The 19,540-nt window shown below is 37.5% G+C and overlaps 2 protein-coding genes across 2 annotated transcripts in view; both read left to right on the top strand.

The window, feature by feature from the left end:
- Positions 1-7,966, top strand: part of LOC107755129 (72 kDa type IV collagenase-like) — a 14,315-nt gene extending 6,349 nt beyond the window's left edge. The window contains exons 8-14 of the mRNA XM_016571829.1: positions 824-997; positions 1,171-1,326; positions 1,493-1,619; positions 4,630-4,766; positions 5,918-6,077; positions 6,383-6,492; positions 7,380-7,966. Coding sequence (XP_016427315.1) covers positions 824-997; positions 1,171-1,326; positions 1,493-1,619; positions 4,630-4,766; positions 5,918-6,077; positions 6,383-6,492; positions 7,380-7,483 — 968 coding nt within the window. The 3' untranslated portion in view covers positions 7,484-7,966. The remainder of the gene's footprint in view (positions 1-823; positions 998-1,170; positions 1,327-1,492; positions 1,620-4,629; positions 4,767-5,917; positions 6,078-6,382; positions 6,493-7,379) is intronic.
- Positions 7,967-10,914: 2,948 nt separating this feature from the next.
- LOC107755048 (lysophosphatidylcholine acyltransferase 2-like) lies at positions 10,915-19,197 on the top strand. The gene is made up of 14 exons (XM_016571687.1): positions 10,915-11,107; positions 12,333-12,475; positions 13,214-13,431; positions 13,737-13,849; positions 14,333-14,393; positions 15,176-15,234; positions 15,529-15,563; positions 16,023-16,077; positions 16,226-16,308; positions 16,439-16,564; positions 16,695-16,848; positions 17,068-17,166; positions 17,482-17,623; positions 18,711-19,197. The coding sequence occupies exons 1-14, from the start codon at positions 10,997-10,999 to the stop codon at positions 18,896-18,898; spliced, it is 1,587 nt and encodes a 528-aa protein (XP_016427173.1). The 5' UTR covers positions 10,915-10,996; the 3' UTR covers positions 18,899-19,197.
- The last annotated feature ends 343 nt before the right edge of the window (positions 19,198-19,540 follow it).

The following is a 19,540-nucleotide window of genomic DNA, read 5'->3' as shown; positions in this document are numbered from 1 at the left end:
CTAGTGGGAGTGGGCTCACTTGTGTGTGTGTGTGTGTGTCTGTGTATGCGAGCGCGCATCGGGCGGAACTCCGCTGTGCGTGATGCAGAGAGCGCGACCATAACGTAGAGACCGAAATGACATGCGGTCGTGTAAATAAGATAAATAACATAAGACTATTTAGTTTGCTTAATAAAAGAACAAGGTATATACCTGTTCTATAGGAAAGGTCACTTTAAATGACTTCTGTTGTGATCTGGCGCTATAGAGAAAATATAATTAAATATTAACTTGACCTTCAAGGGGGGCGGGCCGCCCCCCTAATATAATGGCAGGGGAAACACTGCAGTCCCATACTTTAGCTGAACTTTAATAAAACACAACTCTGTTTATGCCATGAAACTGGTGTGAAATTCATTTTGAGTCTGTCGAGTCAGTGTGATTCAGACTGTTGAGTCTGTGTAATTGAGAAGGACTCCTCCCTGATGCTTCTCTTAGCTCATGTAGTTTTTCTTTAGGTTCATATGCCATGATCTAATATGTGGGTTTACCACTAACTGCAGCTTGTGTTATAGCTTGTGACATCATATAACAGATACACTTAATCGTAACAGTTTCCATATCACTGCTTCTTTTGCCTCTCTTAGCATTTTAGCTGTTGTTAAGCATTTTATTTATTTATTTTGTCATAATCAAGAGCTGACACAAACTTGGCCCTTTTTAACGTTTAGAATGCTGTAAATCAAATGTTAATCATACTTTTTAAACCCTCTATGCTTTTATAACACCAGTTTTGTCATTATCAACCTTTAACGTTTTTGGTATTTATTTATTTTAATGACAGCCATGTCAACAGTTGGAGGAAATTCAGAAGGTGCACCCTGCGTCTTCCCCTTTAAATTTCTGGGCAATACTTACGACTCCTGCACCACGTCGGGACGTAGTGATGGGAAGATGTGGTGTGCCGTCACCAAAAGCTTTGATGACGACCGCAAGTGGGGCTTTTGTCCTGACCAAGGTGGCATAGTGATTTGGTGTCATTATTTGTATAATTTGTAGCATGCAAAATATATTCTGTTGTTGTCATGTCACAAAAAATATTTTAGATTTGCACTCACACAGTCACTTCCTGTCTCTTTCTCTCTTGTTGTGATGCTATACTTATGTAAATTTTCTCTCTCTTTTTCTCAGGCTACAGTCTATTCCTAGTGGCGGCCCATGAGTTCGGCCATGCCCTGGGTTTGGAGCACTCTGAGGACCCTGGAGCCCTCATGGCACCCATCTACACATTCACCAAAACCTTGAGGTTGTCTGATGATGATGTTAAAGGCATCCAGGAGCTCTATGGTGAGTGTGAAGTGTGGAAGACAATATTGAAATTATCAGCTGCAACTTATTCAATTTAGTACTTGCATTAAATTCATCATATTTGTGTATTCTGATGTTGTGATGATTACAATCATATTTAAAGTATTTACAAGTATTTTTGTCTTATTTATTCCTCTCTATACAGGTGTACCAACAGACAAACCATTGCCCACTGAACTCCCACCAGTCACGCCAATGGATGTATGTAATGAAAACATCATATTCGATGCTGTAGCCCAGATCAGAGGAGAGATCTTCTTCTTTAAGGACAGGTAACTAAGGACACCCAGTTCACAGAAAGGCCTGAATGATGTTGTTAGTGTTAACCTTATTTCCGAGGTGAATAGAAAATAACAGGGTATATTCAGGCAGGATCACAGTTCTGCTTACTTTTGGCTTTTTGTCCACAAAACATCTATGCAATAATTTGCAGGCACACAACTGTGGGTAGCAGTTATTTCATTTTAACATTTGCTGGCAGGGAATGCTCAATTCATCTGTTTTCAGTGGTTTAAAAAAAAAAATTCTGGGGAAAACTTCATGACTCAGTTTATCTGCCTATTAAAAAACTTCAGCATATCTTTTTGAAATCAGTATGGATGGGAGTACTGGCTTTATAGTGGTTGGAATAACAGGATGACGATTTAAAGAGGAGAAGAATCATGCTGATGCTTTAGCCACATTGTTAGTCCAGAATTCAAATGAACTCAAACAAAGTAAGTGGTGGCGAGAGTGGGTAGACAAGGGAAAGTCCACAAATCTGAACCCACATCCCAAAATCAAAATACCTCAACATAGACATTACCATATCAGGGGGCATTTTTATTCCTTTGAGCACATTGTTTTTGTCTGGCTGAATTTTGCTAGGATGATTTAGTGGAAGACTAAATTTGCTGACTACTTTAATGTAGTACATGATCATGACCAAGTAAACACTTTCCACATCGCTGACTACAGACATAACAAATTGTTTACCTTAAAACTCTCAACAGATTATTAGTCAAGAATCTCTGTTATAGTACCATTCAGGGTACCTCTACTACAGTATTGAAGTTGCTTGGGTTATCCTGGTTATGTGGGTGCCTGAGAAACAACCTAAATACATCTATTACATCCATTTAAATATAATTTACTGTTTGAATTTGCTAATGTATATTTTTCAATTTTGAAATACCGTACTATCCATGCTACACACTTTTACTTATATAATCAGTGGTAAATGTCAGGAATGTTAAAATTTTGGAAGGGTGTCCAAAGCAAATATAAGGAGAGTATAAAGAGTGCTGTCATTGGTTTTCACCAACATGCTCAGGGATCAGGAGCTCTGGAACGAAAAAGAGCCACCCACTATTCTACACACACATCCTCCAGTTTTAAAGCTGACTGCAATGTGGTTATAGAGATCATCACAGGACCACACACACACACACACTGAAAAGAGTGTATGGTAGGTGTGAGTGTCTGTCTGTATAGCACTCAGTGGGGTCTTATACCCTCTGAGCAAGATCCTGAAATACTGATCTAAAGTATCCAGATCATGTTGATTCCAAAAATCAAAATAAAGCCTGTCATTTCCTTTATCTTTAGTCATCTTTCTCTCTGACGGAGGAAAATGGGGAAAAATTTAATATTCTAATTTTCCCCCTCATCTCACAATGTTGACTTGTTATTGGTTTTACCAATGCTTTTATTCAAAACTATTTATCTATTTTTTTATTTATTTGTTGGCTTGTTTGTTTAAAATAAATATCCAACTATTATAATTGTTTGTAATAGAAATATAACAAGTCTTAAAATCCAAATTGTACATTTATAACACAAAATGCTTTAAAAAAATTAATCAAGTTACAATATGCAATCTAATTATTGATATAACTTTGCATCATGGCGATTCCTGCCTATGGTAGTTCAGCTTAAAAATTAATCTTCCCCAAGTGTCTGAACCTCTCTCCCTATTTTGGCTGATAAATATTATTTGTCTGTGCAGGCAAGGAGTCAAATGGTTCAGCAGTGGAAATGTTATTATCATAGAGTTATGATCAAATTACAGCGTAATTCTGTGAATCTGAGGATCCCTGGAGCTGCAAGTCTCACTTTACTATGTGGGCAAAATGACTTGAGGTCTCAGATATTCACCCAGCTGGAAAAATGCGACAGCTGTTTAAGCCATTTCACAGAGAAAAAGGGAGAAGTAGAGAGTAAGGCCAGAGAGCACACCCCCAAAGGGTTCACTAATGTTTTGTTTATTCAGCTGCACTAGAAAGTCTTTATTTTATCTCATCTTTGGCTCAGATTTATAAGCCACATCTGAGGCATTTGATAAAATGAATTCTTCTTATGTCTCATATTGTTTCATTTCTAAGAAAGCTGCAAATAAGAGCTGAACTCAGCTAGTGTTTTAACTACAAGAGTGTTCTGTTCTTACATGTTTAATTGCATAGGCAGAGAAGGGAGGGATGTTCAGAAGTGTTTGCACTAGAAGAAGTGGAGCTTTGGGGCAAAATGTTTGATTCTAGTTCAACTCTAACCTAGTGCTGTGATCTGAAGTTTAACATAAAGTGAAATAACTGCTGACAGAGGCTGTGTGCTGCTCACAGAAGCTTTTCTTCACTCTAGTGAGCTGCAGTCACTTGAAAGTCCTGAGATCTCTGTCGTCTTCTCTGAGGATGAACTCTTTTAGCCTTTTGAAAAATAGGTCAGTGGAAAGAGGTCTGGGGTGGTTGGTATTGTTTTTGTGGTTTATTCTAGGGCAGCAGGCAAGTTTGGACATGTCCAAATGCCTCTTAACTCATTCTTCAGCCATAATAAGAAACATCTGCTCAGTGATTCAACTCATTGTAGCTAGAGTTCGGCACACGCTGTCTCTTTCTGTCTTACTTGCTTATTTTATCGCCCTTCTCTCCCTCGTTTACTCTTTTACGTGCACAAGCATATTGGGGCAGTCGTGGCCCAATGGTTACAGAGTCGGACTTGTAACCCAAAGGTTGCAGGTCCAGCAGGAATTGTAGCTGGGGGGAGTGAATGAACAGCTCTTTTCCACCCTCAATACCACGACTGAGGTGAGACCCTTAAACAAGGCCTTTACCGAACCCCCAACTGCACCCTGGGTGTATGTTCCCGGTGTGTGTGTTCACTACTGTGTGTGGGCACTTGGATGGGTTAAATGCAGAGCACAAATTCCGAGTATGGGTCACCATACTTGGCCACAAGTCACTTCACTTTCACTTTTCACTTTTTTGTTTTTCACTTTCATATTGTTGCCCTGTCTAACTCCTGTTATAGATTCCTCTTCAGGACTGCTGATGTCAGGAGGAAGCCAACAGGCCCCATGCTGGTGGCTACATTCTGGAGTGAACTTCCAGAGAAGATTGATGCAGCTTATGAGAATCCTTTAGAGGAGAAGACTGTCTTCTTTGCAGGTAAAGGACAGAACTGGGTGTGACACGCTTGATGGCAGTGAATACAAAAATACATGAGCAGAAATGGCAAGAAAAAATGTTGATCATATAATTTAATCCATAACAGGTTGCAGAAAACATTTTTAGCAATGTAAGTTAGCACAGAACCTACCAAATCTAAAATTTCACACATTTATATATTTTATCCACAATCCATCTCTGTATACCCGCACTCTTCACATACTGCTACTATAAACAGAGATAGGTTATGGTTTAGATATATATAGATGTTAGACTTGAGATTGTAAAATGCTTTTGGGACCTGTTATAGATCAAATCCAGTGAAGAATAAGATAATAAAGAAGTTTAAGGTTTTATGTGAGTATGTTTCTGTCTCTTGTGTATAAAATGTACTTATTTACTTACTGAGAAAGATACACCACCGTTCACCATTTGGGGTCAGTATGTTTGTTTATTTATTTTGGAAAGAAATTAATACACTTATTCAGCAAGGATACGTTCAACTGATCAAAAGTGACAAATACATTTATAATGTTACCAAAAAATGTGTTCTGAAAAATGCATCATGATTTCCACAGAAATATTGAGCAATACAGATGTTTTCAACATTGATAATGATATGAAATGTTTCTTAAGCAAGTGGGGAAGCTTATTTGAATGATTTCTGAAAGATCATGTGACTGAAGACTGGATTAATAGCTGCTGAAAATTCAGCTTTGTCATCGCAGGAATAAATTACATTTTAAAATATATTAAAATTGAAAGCAGTTATTTTAGTGTTGTACTCTAAGTTAATAAAGAAATTTATTAAAAATAAAAAATATTTATATTTGTATTAAAAAATGCAGCTGTGGGGAGCCTAAGTTCTTTCATAATTGAGCACTTTTTCAGAAACATTCAAAAGCCTTACACATCCGTTCAAAAGTTTGGGGTTGGTATATTAGGAAGCAAGGTTTTGTAAATTGGTGAAAAATGTTGTAGATGTGTGTGTGTGTGTGTGTGTGTGTGTGTGTGTGTGTGTGTGTGTGTGTGTGTGTGTGTGTGTGTGTGTGTGTGTGTGTGTGTGTGTGTGTGTGTGTGTGTGTGTGTGTGTCTGTCTGTCTGTCCTCCAAATACAATTTGTATTTAAAATATTTGAATTGTTTCTCTAGGTGATGAGATGTGGGTATATTCTGCCAGTACTCTGGAGAGAGATTATCCCAAGAAGATCTCCAGCATGGGTCTTCCTTCAGATTTGCATGGAATTGATGCTGCCTACTCCTTCCACAAGAGCAAGAAGACTTACATATTTGCTGGAAACAAGTTCTGGAGGTAATCTATTTTTAAATATCTCTCAGCATCTGTGGGCTTAATAAAGTATGTGTTCATTGTGATTAATGAGCAAAATACAATTGTTCCTTAAAAAATAAAGTTGTGAATTGTGAAATTCTTTTTCCACAGATGTAGAAATGATTTTAATAACTTCGAACTCAGACTGTTATATCCTTGAGATTTACTGGAATTTACACATGCTTTTAAAACTACACACCTACTGAAGGAGTGTCAGGGAATTTCAAAGTTAAGGAAAAGTAGAAATATGTTGATTATAATGTTCACTTTTTTCTATGACTTCTCAGATACAATGAAGCCAAGAAAAAGATGGATCCAGGCTTCCCTAAACTTATTGCAGATTCTTGGAGTGCTGTCCCTGATGACCTAGATGCTGCTCTCAGTCTCAATAGTGACGGTAAGAGACTAATGGCCAAGCACCTGGCTTCAGATCCAGCTTTGTCTGTGGTATTCCTCTGCAGAGAAAACCTGACCTCTACCCTGAATTAACCTTTCATCTCATTCCTTTCCCCTCTCTCACCTACATTCTGTTAGATCTCACATACTTTACTGATTTCGATAACTGCTTGAATTTTAGTCCTCAATGTGTGTGAGTGAATTGGACCAAAGTGGAGCCTGGTAGAGCATTCTTGGCACTTAACTCCAACCCAATTACTGCTGGCTTTAGGCCTTCAACAACAACAAAAAAAACCAGCTATATGGTTCCCCCCTGCTCAAGATGAGGCATTTTTTCCAGTAACAGCCTCTGTCTAAAGAGCACATAAAAACTCTAAACGAGAGAAAAACTTGGAGAGATAGCTTAAGAAATTATAACTTTTGCTTAGATCTACTAGAATTTACTTAACATACATGCTTTTACAACCACCCAGCTCTTTCCTCTGCTGTCACTAACACACATTTACACTCATACAGGTACATACACACACATGTACACGCCTCATAGAGCAGGCTTGTGTGGTGTCTGAAAGGTTCCTCTGTTTGTAATTAGGCTGTTTGGAGCTGAGCAAGTAAAAACAGCTTCTCTAGGTTGTGAATTAGAGCCCACTCTTCAAAATTTTAGATAATTTGATCACTGATTGATGGATAAATTGAGTCATTGATTAACTAACTGTATTAAATAGACACAATTTAATTTACCTAATTTTTTATTGTTTTTTACACTACTTTTCAAAAGTTTGGAGTCGGAAAAATTAATAATTTTATTAAGCAAAGACATTTACATTGTTACAAAAAAATATATTTCGCATAAATGCTGTTCTATTTACACTTATTAAATATTTTCAGGTCACAGCTACTTCTTCAAAGACTCCCACTATCTCAAAATGGATGACAGCACTCTGAAAATTATTAAAGTCGGGGAGATCAAAAAGGACTGGCTACGTTGCTGAACATTCAGCCCTGGCACTCTGTGATGATCTTCATCACTAGATAAACAAGGCCAGTGTTACCTTGCCAAATGACAGCACTCAAATTTACCATTCTGCCCCTCCTGGTTAGTCAGAGCCTATAAGATTATAACCTATCCTTAGCTAACCAGAGCGGCCTGAAAGCCTTCACAGCCTGGACCATCTCTGCATGCCAAACATAGGCAGAAAAGACTGTCATTTTTGTTGTTTTGTCATTGCGTGATATTTTTTGTTCATTTTTAATTATGAAAGGGTTTAGCTCCTACCCCTTAATATAGCCTACATGTAGATCATCAGATTTAAAAGGACTTATGACATTTCCCAGTTACATGTAAATGTGGCAGTGGTGTCAGTGAGATGTTTCTTTTTCTTTTTTTTCTTTTTTCTTTTTTGCACAGAATAAATTCATCCAAGCAATATGTAAAAGCACAGATTTTCCTAGTACTGATATGCAAAGATGAAAGACTTAATTCATGTTTTATTTTGTAGTAAATACTGTCCAATAAAACATCTTGCATTTAATACGAGGACACATTTTATACATGATAATTGTGTAAAAACAGAGACCAAACAACTGTCAAAGCATATCATTTTTGTTAGTCTTGTGTCTTTCGTCTCATGGTACAGAGAGATTCATGGCACGGGTTGCCTGAAGACTGTATAGGGTTTGTTGCATGATGGACTCATGTCAAGCAAATATCATGAGATTAGTGAATAATAATCATTTGTACTCTTATTATTTTTTGTAATTGTTTTGTTTTTTTGGTAGTTTTTTTTATTGACATATTCAATCTGTTTATATTTGTAATGTTTTATTTTTATTATTTTCTATTTTGCTTTGTGCACTTTTGTCACTGTCTCAAAATAAATATTAACTATCCTTTACATGGAATTTTGCCATTTAACTTTTCAGTTTTAACATAGTTTTTGTAAAGCATTGAGCCTCGTGATGATCATTTGATTTTCACACCAAGAAAACAGTATGTATGGTTCCCGTTATTAAACTCCTTTAAAATTACTCGTCGCATTTAGACAAACAGCGACATCTAGTGGTTATTGTATAAAAGCCGAGCTCTCAATATGTTTATAGAATAGAATAGAACTTTATTTGTCATTGTTTAGGAACAACGAAATACAGTTTAGCAGCTCTTCAGATTAGCAGGTAACAAACAGTATGACAGTGTTTATAAACAAGAAAGTAGACATTATACACAGACAGCAACATTCAAGACAGGCATAAATATAAGAATATAATTACACTGAGGTAGTGCAGTGAGGTAGTGTAAGATGTACCATGTATTCAATACCCCGCATAATTATCTATGGGTTAAAAAAAAGCTTATATTGTACTTTTTGATTGTGGCAGTGTTTTGATGTTTGAATGTTTTGAAAATATCTTTACTGTAATAGGCTACAAAGGCAATAAATGCCTACAGAAATACACGGCTGAACTTAAAAAATTTGTCTACTTTAAATCTAGAATGCAGTTTTGGTTTGAATGGATTGCAGGTAAATATACTTAATTGTATGTCCTGTTCTTAAATATCCCGTTACTGCATTGCTAAGTGAAGAACCGTTCCCCTTCAGGAACTCATAAGGGGCCCATAGTACTTCAGGCATTCTGTCCTCCTCCGTTCCAGGAAGTAGGCCAAAAAAGGCTTAATCTGCTGTCCAGTTAGAGCACTGGATGCTTACGCACACAGAGCTTACGCAGCGTCTCGTTCCCTCGGGGAACCATGGTTACATACGTAACCTAGAGACGTTTTAAACGATTCAGTGCGTGTCCGAACTGTTCAGACCGTAAAGGCCCGTTCACACCAAGAACTATACAGTAGCCTATTAGCGTCCACACCAGCAGACGATATTGTCTGTTTATTCTAAGCGCACGCTCGTCTGCCGCATTAAATTCTTCAGCTCATTACAGCAGGATTGATTCTGTCGATATTTTATCGTTCATCAGCTGGACAAAAATCGTTCTGAAAGTGATTCCAACGATATCGTTTCTCTGTGCCTTTATGGTTATAGTTGTGTGGTGTAGACTCTGCTATTCTTTAATATTGAGAACGATTTTTAGAACTATAGCCTATATTTATCGTTATCTTTTATAGTTATGGTGTCTTTTGTTCAGCCCTTTAAAAAGAATCGGCTCAAACGAGTGATTCATTCTCGAGTCGAGCTTCACTGCTTCCGAACAGCCAACGTAACTAGGGATGGGCGATACCTCTTATTTTATTTTCGATCCGATACCGATATTTTCAAGCCCAGTATCGTCGATATCGATACCGATAACTCTAAACTAAACTGATCTTTTACATTATTAAAATAATATAATCAGTAATTATACTCACTTAATATTAGATTTTAAAGCCATGTTTTTTAAATTTCATAGGCCTTTTTTGTTTACACTGTCATAAATAAAATATACTATAATTGTATTTTAGACGTTTACTGGGGCAGTAACCTCAAAGGTGCAACTATACCTCTAAAAGGGAGCATATTAGTACCATACAAGTATGCATGCTTTAAGGGTAGATAAGTTACAAAGGTGCACCTTTGAGGGTACCTCATGAAAAATAAACATGGTGTTACATAAGTACTAAAATGTATTATTATTATTATTATTACCATGGTAAACTGGTTACTGCAGTTTTATGCTTCTGATGCTTTTGGGAAACGCAGCCCTATTTGAACAAGCACTCTGAGCCATGCGTCAGCAGCGAACGCTGTCTGTGATGGATTGGTTCTGTCAGCATTTGCGTGTGTTCCAGGAGAAATGGTTCTATACAACACAATTATTCGCTAATATAGTCTATTTTTCCACTTAGAAGTTTATTTTATGCACCGAATTTCTTGATAAATAAATAAAATTAATGGTTAAAAATGCACTTTAGAATCGATATTTTGATGTGATGCGTTTTGATGACAACATCAGTATCGAAAGTATCGATACTTAAGGATCGATCCACTCATCCCTAAACGGAACATCACGGAATGAAGTATGGTCAGAAAAATGTTTCTCAGCACCGTGTACTCCCTCGTCGAACAATGATGTATCAGTGAGATTTCATAGGGCTTGCGACGCCACTGTTTTAAACTGTCAATTTATAACACCGAGTGGCTACAACATGGCTAATAGGATAGGATTATGTCCGTAAGAGGTGGGGTGTAAACACAGGCATTGTCTCAAAAACCAACTGAGCTCCCTAGCTACAGACCGTTTCAGGACATTATAAGCGCATTTCGAGGCAGCCAGTGCACGCACAGAAACTCGACTTTGACTCCAACTCGTCTGGACTCCCGGGATGCCCAAAGTTTCAGCACGCGCCTGTGATTCAAAATTGCATTCTAGTTAGGTAGCTCACTTGATTGTGAAACACATCCGCAGACCGCTAGAGCTCGAGTCATGCGTGAGGTGGTGCTTCTGGTGTGTAAAGAGGAAGCTCTTCGTTGACAGGTTTGGACACATGAAGAGCAGCGCTGCTGTGATGAGTGAAGATGCCTCCGCAGAGAGTGTACGCACTGCCCAGACAGCGTTCCCTACTGCTGCCCGCAGTCATCAACCCATTCGCGCACGACCTTAACTTAACCAAAGCCGAGAAAATCAAAGTGAGTCCTGCTCTCTATTTATGACATGCCTGTCAATATTATTCTTCCCTTAAGTCATTCGATTCTTCATCGTATGCATTTATCCACAATTAATGTGATTTGCCTGAAGATTCGTTTCCCTCTAATCTACTTATTGCATGATCTCTCTTACTTCCTCCGTTAGTCTTGATCATTCTCACAATAACTTTGGAAACATGGTTGAATAGGGAACAGGATTAGCAAATTTAGAAAATGTTTATTTTGTCAGATTAGTAAATAAATGAGGATTACAATTGTCTTTATGCTGCAGAAAGTGTTCAAATAATGTTACTTCTTTGATGTTACAATTTTAAACAGTGTTACCGTTTTTGTAATAAGGAAAATCACGCAGTTACGCAGTTCACAACACCTGTTAGAAAGAATGTTATTACAACCCTCGACATTGCGAGTAAATCACTCGCATATGCGACTAGACTGACTGATGTTAAGAGTGTACTTTCAGATATTTATAAAACTGTGCCATTTCACAAAAAAAATAAAATAATAATATATATATGTGTGTGTGTTTGTGTGTGTACGTGTATATATATATATGTGTGTGTGTGTGTGTGTGTGTGTATATATGTATATGTGTATGTATATATTTATCAGTCTGGCGAGTAAACAAAAAAATTTACTAGCCAATGGCGATTAAATTGCCAAGGTGTTCGTAGAGGGCTGTATTAATATTTTTGTTATAACTATTTGTTGTAAAATTGGGTAATAAGATTATATATTATTATTAATAATAATACTATGGGGTTATTTAATGCTTGAATCTGATTGATTGATGAATGTTTTAAGGTGTGTAATTATTTTCAGAAAAACACACGGCTAAAGTACTTCCAGACAGGTCTTGACTGCATTACATGTAATTTAATTAATTTTTAATTAATTACATGTCCACATAATACTTAAGTCATCCTGCAGCCAAGGATGGAAGTTGTGCTGGGTTATTTGTATGTTAAATAATAGTTTATTATATGTGTTAAACAGGTCTCTGTATTCATGAAATATGCTGCTGCTTTTTTTTAATTTATTTTTTATTTTTTTATTATTCGTATGTTACACTTGGAGGTTGTTATAATTTGCTTTATACATAATTCTTTTTTCCCTTTAAACCAATTCCATGACAGCCTTTCTCTTAAAAGGTATATTTGACATTTATTGTGTGTGTGTGTCAATTTTTTCTCATGTCTGTGTGTAGTGTTTTCTTCTAGGAATCATCCTTGTGCCGCTCCGTGGCATTTTCTTGCTTCTCGTTCTCATGGTCATGTGGCCAGTTTCTGTCATGATAACGTTCAGACAGTCTCTGAAAGGAGCAGTGGAGCCCATGACTGGCTGGAGAAGGTAAATACCGATCCCTGTTCACTCATGTTACACACAGATACACGCCACCTGCTACAATTCAGCACAAGACTAAAATACACCTTTTTTAGGTGCACCTTTTTTGAGCTACTTATTCTCCTGGCCTAATAACTAAACTTGACCGCTAGCACATTAAACCTTAAACCTTGGCCTTACAGATAGCGCTACCTTCTTACCATTTTCTGATTTTGTCTTAGTTCCTGATTTGTTCCTTTTGCTACATGCTAAAAAAGGTTTGTGGGTGGGTGGGGTGGGGTGGGCTGGAAGGGAGGGTCTGTGTATTTTTTGTGTGTGTTTGTTTCCTCTGTATTAATAATAAGATGTGAGAGTTGGTAATGTGAAATTTGTGGTTTGCATATCAGCAGTTACACATATTTGCTGCATTACAGAGCCCTTCCATTCTGTTTAATTCACGCTTCTCTGTCAAACAGGCCACATGGTTTCTTGCAAATTTAGCTGTAACTCATTTCTTCTCAGACTGACCACACGGATCAGATTAATTAAGTCTTAGCGTAGGAGGTAGAGCGGCTGTTGGAGGGATGTGGTTATTCTCTTAACTGATGCAACAACATGCTGATCTGACACCCGATGAGGACACAGTGTCAAAGCCGTTAAAGAAAGCTTTTTGTGCTTATGAGTGTCAGTATGGTGGACTAATTGATGTCATTACCCAGTATGATTCCTCATGTTTTGTGTGCTTGTATGTGTGTTTGTGGGCAGGTTCATGCACAAAAGAGTGATGACCTTTCTAGGCCGGCTGTATTTCTTCGGCATGGGCTTCAGGGTGGTGGTGAAGGGGAAGCAGGCAAGCAGTGTAAAGGCCCCCATTCTAGCTGTGGCCCCCCACTCTTCTTTCTTTGATGCCATCGTCTGTATTGAAGCTGGTCTACCCTCGACTGTATCCCGCTCAGAGTCCCTGGAAGCACCAGTATTTGGCAGTATGGATATTTGCATCAATATCGGTCTACACAAAAACAAAATCGAATGCCAAATGGTTTCATAATGTGTTCCAGTAGCTTTGAATATGTGTGCTTTGTTTATCAGTTTGGTTTCTGTTACTGCAAAGTTGTGAACAAATACCACAGTCAACACAAAGAAACAAACCAAAATGAAACCAGGGCAGACCAAAAAAAAAAGTTAAATATCCATTATTGATGTTAATTTTGCATGTGTTATTTTGACTATTAGCATTGCTTATCATTCCCTTGTTCTTCAATGGGTAAGACGATATTATGTTCCCCAGGGTTTTTGCGCTGTGTGCAGCCAGTGCTTGTTTCACGCAAAGATCCAGACTCTCGTAGAAACACTATCCTTGAGATTGAGCGCAGAGCAAAGTCAGGCGGACACTGGCCACAGGTGAGTGTCTCCACTTCTAGCATCATAAAGGTCTGTAAAACCACAAATTTGCTTGATTACATTATCCATGAAAGATTATGCTGCCTCACTCGTCACTCCAGTATTTAATTAAATTTTTATTTTTTTATGTGACTTAAAAATGGTCAAAAATAAAAACGTGTTAAAAAAAAAAGGTTAAAAAAATATATACCTTGTGAATTTCACAATGTGAAACCAGAGTAACAAACTAAGTGTATTCCCGCTTTTGAAAGCAGGAAATTACTCTTAGTGCTGTACTTCCTCAGCTAGAATAAAGGATGTCCGGTTCCTAAAGAATGTTCGGTGTCGACATTCTGGATGTTTAATTAGTTTTACCAACTGTATTATTAGGAAGTAAATGTTTTTTTATCAAACAAACTGTGATATGTGATTTGCATCCAAATTAAGCCACCATGATAGCGATGGTACCACTGAAAATATCACTAGTGTTATTTTCTTTTTTAGGTACTCATTTTTCCTGAAGGAACATGTACAAACAGATCATGTCTCATTACCTTTAAACAAGGTTAGCAGATTAAGCTTGTTTTTGTTTATGTGGAAATGTTAATTATAATATGCACACTATAATAATGCAAATGAACTGTTAAGGTCTAGTTGAGATGTTACAGATACAGTAAAGATACAGATATAGTGTGTTGTAGCAAAAGTCCATAATAAAGTATATAATGAAGGTTGTGTATGAACTGCACCATATGAAAATCTTGTCCGTTATCAGATAACTAATTTTCGTAATGCAAATGTTTACTAGAGATGGGGGAAAGAAACTACCGTGGTTTTAGGGGTTTCCAAAGCCTACAGTTTGTTTTGGTGTACTAAAGAAAGTAGAATGAGGTCTGCTGAAGCCAGCAAAACCAGCAGCACATAAAAGAGAGGGAGTGTTGTGTCTATGAATAAGTATTATCCAGTAGTTTGCAGTAGGCTTAATTAATTTAGCGGGTCAGAGTGATATTTATTGTTGTATTATGTAAGATCGATAGATTTTTCTTTCTATATTCAGGTCATATCATTTGGACAGAGTTTGCTTCATTGATAATCATTGATTGTCCACTTGAGAGCCAGTCAAATAGCTGAGATCTGATATGTAGGGCATGGTATTATCAATGGAGTGTCAGACAGGGATTTAACTGCATACTGAAGCATATGACTCCATAAAGAAAACAGATGGAACTGTTGTACTGAGCAGTGTTTTAGGAGGTATGAATGTAGCTACAAAGTACAAGGGGAATGAATGGAATGAAATGAGAATGAATGAAACTGGCTTATGTGCTATTCTCTTTACCTCCATAGGTGCCTTTGTCCCAGGAGTCCCAGTACAGCCTGTTCTGATCAGATACCCAAATAAGTTGGTCAGTGTGAATTCAACAGAAGTCCTATACTGTTGTTATGATGCCTCAAATTGTGGTGTCAAATGCAAGCACAATAGAGTAACACAAAAATTGTAAACACATGTAAAATGCAAATCCATAAATAACCAAGTAGACGGCACTATAGTAGACCATAAAATTAGCATACAAATGCATAGGCCACCTAGCAAACTAAAGTCTCTGCAAGTCTGTCAGTCTGATGCGCTTGTGTGAATAGCTCAATGTTCATACCTCTTTAAGAATTCTTACAAAAGTTTGTCTTTTTAATATTTGCAGGACACAGTCACATGGACATGGCAGGGCCCCAAATCGTAAGTAATAATAAGCATTAACAAAGACAAAAGTGTTTACACGGCTGATGAAATGCTTCCACAATTAGACCTTTTCCAATCACTGTTACAACAAAGAAGTCATAATTCAGAATCACATGCCAGGATTGCATATAATGTTGCAAGAAACACTCTGGTGAGCCAAAAAGGATGTTTCGTTGGTTTATTGGCATTTAAGATAAGACAAATAGAGATCAATTTTATATTCAAATAAAAAAGGAAAATAGCGTGCTGTTTGACTAAATTTTCATCTTCCTCCTTACACATTGAGACATCTCTGCATGTGTAGTGTTGTAGATTGCTTCCTTAGATAAGCTTGGTTTTAAGACCCTTTTGTAGTATGTCAGACAAGAAATGCATTTGCACAGTCATGCATATAAAGAGAGCAGTGCTTCCTGAAATGCTGTTGGTTTGGAACCTCACCACCAGTTCCTGTTTTAGGGCCAGACTACTGCTGCTCACACTCTGTCAGCTCTATACTGCAGTGGAGGTTGAGGTCTGTGAGAAACATTTATGAATTTCATGATAATATTCTCAGCTTTTTGCACCTTTGATGTAGAAACATGAATGACAAACCTAACCCCACACACCATGTAGCTAATCTCCCAAAAGTTATGTATATATGTATTGTGTTTGTGTTTTAGTTTCTGCCCCCTCAAATTCCTACTGAGATGGAGAAAAAGTGTCCTATCAAGTTTGCTCAGTCAGTGAGAGCTGTGATGGCTGAGTAAGCATGCCTTGTTGCTATTTATTCTCCCATGTCTTTATAATATTATTTTAATTGACATTTACAATGTGTGCACAATACGATATTTCAATGTTAATGACTGTATCACAATTTCTCACTCTGTTATTAGGTCTCTGGGCCTGCCTGTCACAGACCACACCTACGAAGATTGTCGTCTGATGATTGCAGCTGGAGAACTGACCCTGCCTATGGAGGCAGGTCTCGTGGAGTTTACCAAGATCAGCAGGAAGTTGGAGTATGACTCAATATAATATAAAAAAAATACATATCCTTGGTATTAGTAAACGTTTTGAGACTGGTAGCCCACATGACACATCATTTAAGCTTATTGTAGTTTAAGCTGAAAATCTCTGTTGCAAATTCAGATTAAAATGGGACAGTGTGAAGAAGGAATTGGAGAGTTTTGCCAACATAGCCTGTTCTTGCAAAGGCGGCAGGATCACAATTGAGGAGTTTGCCAGCTTTCTCAAACTACCCGTCAGCCCAGCTCTACAGGAGCTCTTCACTCTGTTTGACAGGGTGAGTATGTCTATAACTAACCACATGGAAAAAGATATGGAAAAGAGCACCGCTTAGATCCAGAAAAGAAGCTGAATGTATGAAATACTCTGACATCTGCTTTAAAATCTGTTTTATTTTCAGTCTTCATGTTTCAAAAACAACAAATCTTAATTTAAATGGTACTGGATGAATTAAACAGCATTATATTGCATTCACAGTGTGGTCTGTTTGTTGTAGAATGGCGATGGCACTATTGATTTCAGAGAATATGTCATTGGTGTCACAGTTCTGTGCCGCCCAGCTAATAATGAGGAAGTCATTCAGACTGCTTTTAAGGTAATGATATCACAGATAGCACTGATGTTATTCTGAAAAAAATATCATGATGAATTCTCAGAATGTGATTGTGCAGAGATCAAAAGATTTAATTTGATAAAGATTTAAAGAAGACCTCGTGTGGTGTGGTTACGAGGGTAAACCATATTAGTACTGAAGTGCCAGTGGTTGTTCACAACTTGAGGTGGTTTACAAACAGTACAACATTACTACGGGGGACTACTACTGTGTGATTTATTGTCAAAAAGTGTTCATATGTATATATAAAAATGAGGCAGATAGATTTCTAGTTGTGTTTGTGAATTCTTTCTACAGCTGTTTGACATTGATGAGGACAACTGTATCACACAAGAGGAGTTTAGCAGTTTGCTACGTTCTGCTCTTGGAGTATGTGATCTTGATGTCCACAGCCTCTTCGAAGAAATTGACACAGATGGATCAGGACACATAACTTATGGTCTGTATGCCAACTGTAGCATCTACCACAGTGATAAGACTGTCAGTCATTTTAGAAGTGCCATCATTCAGAGAATACTTTTTTTTAACCATGGTGTATGAAATTTATCAAACAAATAACACCATTAGAACTGCTACTATTATAACCAACTGTTCTGTCATGTTAATATATATATTTCGACATAAACACAATTCACAGGAACTGTGAATTTTTTTCTTTTTTTTTCAAGTTGTGAAACCAAATTGTTGCTTGTAAGACTGAGCTGAACTACACACAGGCCTAACATTTGCAATGTCAACTTTGGTTGATTGTTTAGGTTGTATTAAGCAAATTACTTGATGCTGAATTGCATTATATTAACATCATCTTTATTAAATTTGATCTTATTGGTTTGAAAATATATTTAGGCATAATTATTCCAATAAAGGTTTAAATACAACTGCTCAGCGAGGACTCCGTGAAATGCAAGAGATTACAGATGTTACAGCAATATTTTCCCGTGAAGCTGCTTTTAAAACATGGATTTAACTTGACTTGACTTGACAATCTAGGGAGTATCACAGTCCAAATTCCTTAATACAGGTCATTTCATGTCATGATTTAACTTGTCTGAATTGAACCTTGACTTTGGGCTATCTGTTGCAGGCATTCAGCAAGCAAGAATTAGCAGGTTTTTTTCCCAATAAATGTTTAATATGTTTAATGCACATGAAATCATCATGGTTAGCACCACATGATTCCATGCTGTGTATGTAAATAACTGTAAATAAGAATCATGAATACTTTCAAGTGAAGGCTATTTATCTAATCTATCATTTGTTAAGGTTGAATCATGATGGTGACTGGTCTTTTATAATACTTGCAGGAAGTTGTCATGAAGTGTGAGTTGATTTCAGGCAATCAGCTGCATGCCAAATTAAATCAAGGATGTTTTCACACAGTGTCTGATATAAATATGCTATTTATCATAGCATATTCACATTGTTATTCATTCATTACTGCCCGCCAAGTGCCTTACTTGTTTCTTTTGTTTTCTTTTTGAGTAAATAAATCTGTAGTAATTTTCCTGTCTCCATTTGTCTCTCAGATGAGTTTTGTTCCTTCGCTCTCACCCACCCGGAGTATGCCAAGCTCTTTACCACCTACATCGAGCTACAGCGTTACCAGGGTCTCCAGGGGGAGGAGCCAGACTTTGATGCCAGTTTGCCTCACTGCTGTACTGCTTCTCATAACAACCACCAGGAGGACAGTACCTCTGATAAGAAAGATGACTGACACAGCATGCAGCCATAAGGTTCATATTCTGCCATGCCATTTGAACACGTGCCTTAAGCTTGGGCAGAAGGTTTTTGTACACAAGCATATGCCCTGTCAGCAGTTTTCTGTTTACACCACTAAGTATCTCATAATTTATTCAGTGGTTTATTTAAAGGCTTTCTGATCAGAGTTTACAAAAATGTAGGCATGCTGAAACATTTCTTATGATGCAGCTAAAATGTTTATTTTGTTGTTATAACACCCCTCCGCTTTTAGACATGAAGCTTGTAATCCCAACTCAGTTTTGTATTCATTTTATTTTATGAAGTCTAAAAAAAAATACTGTTTGGTAATATCTCATTTGAAAAAAGTAATTTTCCGGAAGCCCGCGCTGCGGTACTTCCCCCCCGGGGAGAGGGCACGATGCTCCGCCTGTCTTTCTCCGAGGAGATTGATACGGAGGGTGTCAGAGAGCTCGCCAGTTGCACAAACAACAGTTACACAAGCATATTATGCCTGATATTATAATGAACAGCATCAATGGGGAGCGGAGCTCGCGCAGTCGACTCTCTCTCTCTCGAAAAAAAAGCCCGCTGTTAAGCGCTCCGCTCTCGCCGGGCACGCTCCGAGGAGTGTGTCCGTGCCTGTGATCTTGCGATT

Source organism: Sinocyclocheilus rhinocerous, unplaced genomic scaffold, assembly GCF_001515625.1.
Source record: "Sinocyclocheilus rhinocerous isolate Xijiao unplaced genomic scaffold, SAMN03320098_v1.1 scaffold591, whole genome shotgun sequence".
NCBI classification, from domain to species: domain Eukaryota; kingdom Metazoa; phylum Chordata; class Actinopteri; order Cypriniformes; family Cyprinidae; genus Sinocyclocheilus; species Sinocyclocheilus rhinocerous.
The sequence above is the reverse complement of the archived record's forward strand: the minus strand, read 5'-3'. Positions and strand labels throughout refer to the sequence as shown.